Source organism: Cydia pomonella, chromosome 25, assembly GCF_033807575.1.
Source record: "Cydia pomonella isolate Wapato2018A chromosome 25, ilCydPomo1, whole genome shotgun sequence".
Taxonomy (NCBI): domain Eukaryota; kingdom Metazoa; phylum Arthropoda; class Insecta; order Lepidoptera; family Tortricidae; genus Cydia; species Cydia pomonella.
In genome coordinates this window covers 4,938,224-4,941,126 of record NC_084727.1, presented here as the reverse complement: position 1 = coordinate 4,941,126, position 2,903 = coordinate 4,938,224, and the positions used below count along the sequence as shown (strand labels likewise).

The 2,903-nt window shown below is 52.8% G+C and overlaps 1 protein-coding gene across 1 annotated transcript; it reads right to left on the bottom strand.

Moving 5' to 3' along the window:
* Window positions 1-556: 556 nt before the first annotated feature.
* Window positions 557-1,812, bottom strand: LOC133531291 (uncharacterized). The gene is made up of 2 exons (XM_061869423.1): window positions 1,440-1,812; window positions 557-876 (listed from the first exon to the last, which is right to left on the bottom strand). Exons 1-2 carry the CDS (start codon window positions 1,810-1,812, stop codon window positions 557-559), a joined length of 693 nt encoding a protein of 230 aa, XP_061725407.1.
* Window positions 1,813-2,903: the final 1,091 nt, after the last annotated feature.

Here is a 2,903-nt window from a genome sequence, read left to right as displayed (position 1 = left end):
GATCAGTGCGTCGACCTCTTGTTCAGCGGGGGACGGCGGCGTGGTTCTGGCGGCTGGAGCCGGCGTAGGCGGCGAAGATGGAGGTGCAGCGGAGGGTAGGGCTGGCGCTGCCTGGGTTGAGGTGGCTGATGATGATGTTGGCACTGGCTTCGCTTTCGTCAGAGTCCCGGGCTCTCTTGCCTGCCGCGGTCTTGACACCCCCCTTTGGGTGGGGGTGTTTGCCGGGGCCATCAGGGTTGATGGCGCCGACTCTTCCACCGTGGGCTTCTGGATCGCGGCGTTGGTTTGAGGTCCCGGGCGGGACGGGGCCGAGAAATAGGTTTTCCCGGCTTTCCACATTTTGTAAGCCTTCTTGAACTCCGGACAGTTTCTGTGGTTTCCAGGGTGGGGGCCCCCTGCAGTTTTTGCAGGTGGCCTTCACTGTGCGGGGTCTGGTGCACTGGTCTGCGCGGTGAGACTCGGCGCAGCGGACGCAGGCAACTTCCCGATGGCAGCCGTGGGAGGAGTGGCCGAAGCCTTGACAGCGGTGACACTGCGCGGGCCCCCTCTTTCCGCGTCATGCCTCCACCTTCACTCCTCGGATATGGAGCAGCTCTGCCACCCCGTAGACGCTCGCGTGATCCCGGGCGGTCCCCGCGAGCTGCACGAAGTAAATTGAGCCCGAGCGTCCCGCTCTCGCGGGGATTTCCTTTGCGTATTCCACGGGGTGTCCTTGCTTCTCCATTGCGTCCAGGAAGTCTTGTAGCGGGGTCCTCGCGGGAAGGCCTCTGACGGCGATTTTAAGCCGCTTCTCCGTCTCCAGCCCGTAGATATTGAAGAGCGGCTTTACGACGTCTGTGGCCTCCCCTTTCTTCTTAGCTTCATTGATGGAGCACGCTATTACATATTTAGGCAATTACAGTTTATACTTAACCTAGTTTGTAAAAGCTTATATCTAACACAGTAAATTACACGTTATTAAGACAAATGAGGCATGGAAATAATTTGTAAAAAATAAAATTTAAAAGCAGAACGTAAAACTAAAATTTATACATTGATTGACTTATGAGCTATATGCGACAATTTCCCCCGCGTGTGAAAACACCGTCTATATGTTCGAGGAGCATATAGGTATAAATCTGGAAACTGGGCGGCGGACGTCACCTGCACGAGTACGAACAATGGCTACTCTTACGTGGCCATCTGGGCCGGGAAAGAGTTGTGCGATTTCGCCTCTAGGCCATGTTCCTCGTGGCATGGAACCATCTGCTATGATGACGATGTCGCCTGTATGCAGTTTCTGTACGTTCTGGTGAGCACCTGGCCGAGGGAGAAGGCTGGGTCGGTATTCTTTTTGCCAGCGCCTCCAAAAATGGTCGGCGAGTGTCTGCGCTGTTTTCCACGACGATAGTGACATTGCTGTGTCGGTGAAGACGCCCAGCGGTGACATGGCGCTTGACCGGCCGATGAGAAAGTGGCTGCCGGTGTCAAGGCTTCGACGTCTAAATCTGGATTCACCGGCGTCAGTGGTCTGGAGTTCACTATGTGCTCGGATTCTAGTAACAGCGTATGCAGGACCTCTTCATGGGGTGCTCTCTCTTTCAATATAACTTTTAACGCCGTTTTTACGCTGCCCACGAGTCGCTCCCAGGCACCGCCGGCGGAAGGGTTGCCGGGCGGTATCTTCTTCCAGGTAATCGCTCGTTCAGTCAGGAATGGCTTTAGACTGTCTGGCAGCGTCCTTTTGGCCTCGGCTAGTTCTCGCTCCGCTCCGTAAAAATTAGTGGCGTTGTCGGAGTAGAGAACCGTAGGCGTGCCGCGTCGAGCTATCATTCTGCGCAATGAAAGGATCATAGAGGATGCCGAAAGTGAGGCGGCAAGCTCTAAGTGCACAGCTCGAGTGGTGAGACAGGTATACAGTACGCCCCATCTCTTTTCGCGGCGGCGGCCTATTGTTATATTCATAGGGCCAAATAGGTCTACGGCTGCGGCGGTAAATGGCGGTTGATTCGCCTGGAGCCTCTCTGGTGGTAAGTCGCCTACGGAACCTTGAGGGTGGTTCCCTTATAGGTCCGACACCATTGGCACTTATTCGTCAGATATACCGCGCAGACCGATAATGTAGTATCTTTGTTTTAACTCGTTTATCACCGTCGAGTGGTTGCCGTGATTAAACAGAGCATGAAAATGATGAATCAGCAGCTTGACGAAGTCCTCTTTGGCATGTAGAACGGGTATATGCACATCTTTGTCTCTTCTGGCATTTAACACGATGACTCCGTTTTCATCTAACTTCACTGCAATTTTATGTAGAGGAGATTTCTTCGGCAAAGCTCGCCCAGTTTCCAGTAGCTTAATTTCCTCTGGAAAGGCTGCATGTTGACTCCTTCTGATTAGCAATATCTCTGCTAAATTTAAATGCCCCTTATTTATTTCTGTATCTGTTTTCTTAGATAGCAGTGCGGCTTTAAATATCTCGGCGGCAACCAGAATCCTAGCGGTGGCGCGAACTAAGCGTACGAATTTTGAGAACCTACTTACCTCCGGTAGGTACTCGACTTTATTTCTAGTTATGCCTATCGAGCAAACGAGCTTATTAATACGTTCCTCGCCCGTATCGGCGACCAATCTCTGTCGGCCAATGCTCCTCACTTTTACGTATGAAATCGGGTCCTATGAACCACCAATGGGTCGCTCCGAATTGCGCGGGAATACCTCGCGTCGCGTCGTCGGCCACGTTAGCCGCACTAGGCACCCAGCGCCAGCTGGCGGGGGTGGTAGTGTTCTCGATTTCCGCTAACCTATGCGCGACGAACGTTTTGTATCTACGCGGGTCGGAACGTATCCAAGTGAGGGCCGTTTTTGAGTCAGACCAAAAAAACTTGTCCTTTATTACGTAGTCTGACTCTTTGACTATAGTTCCC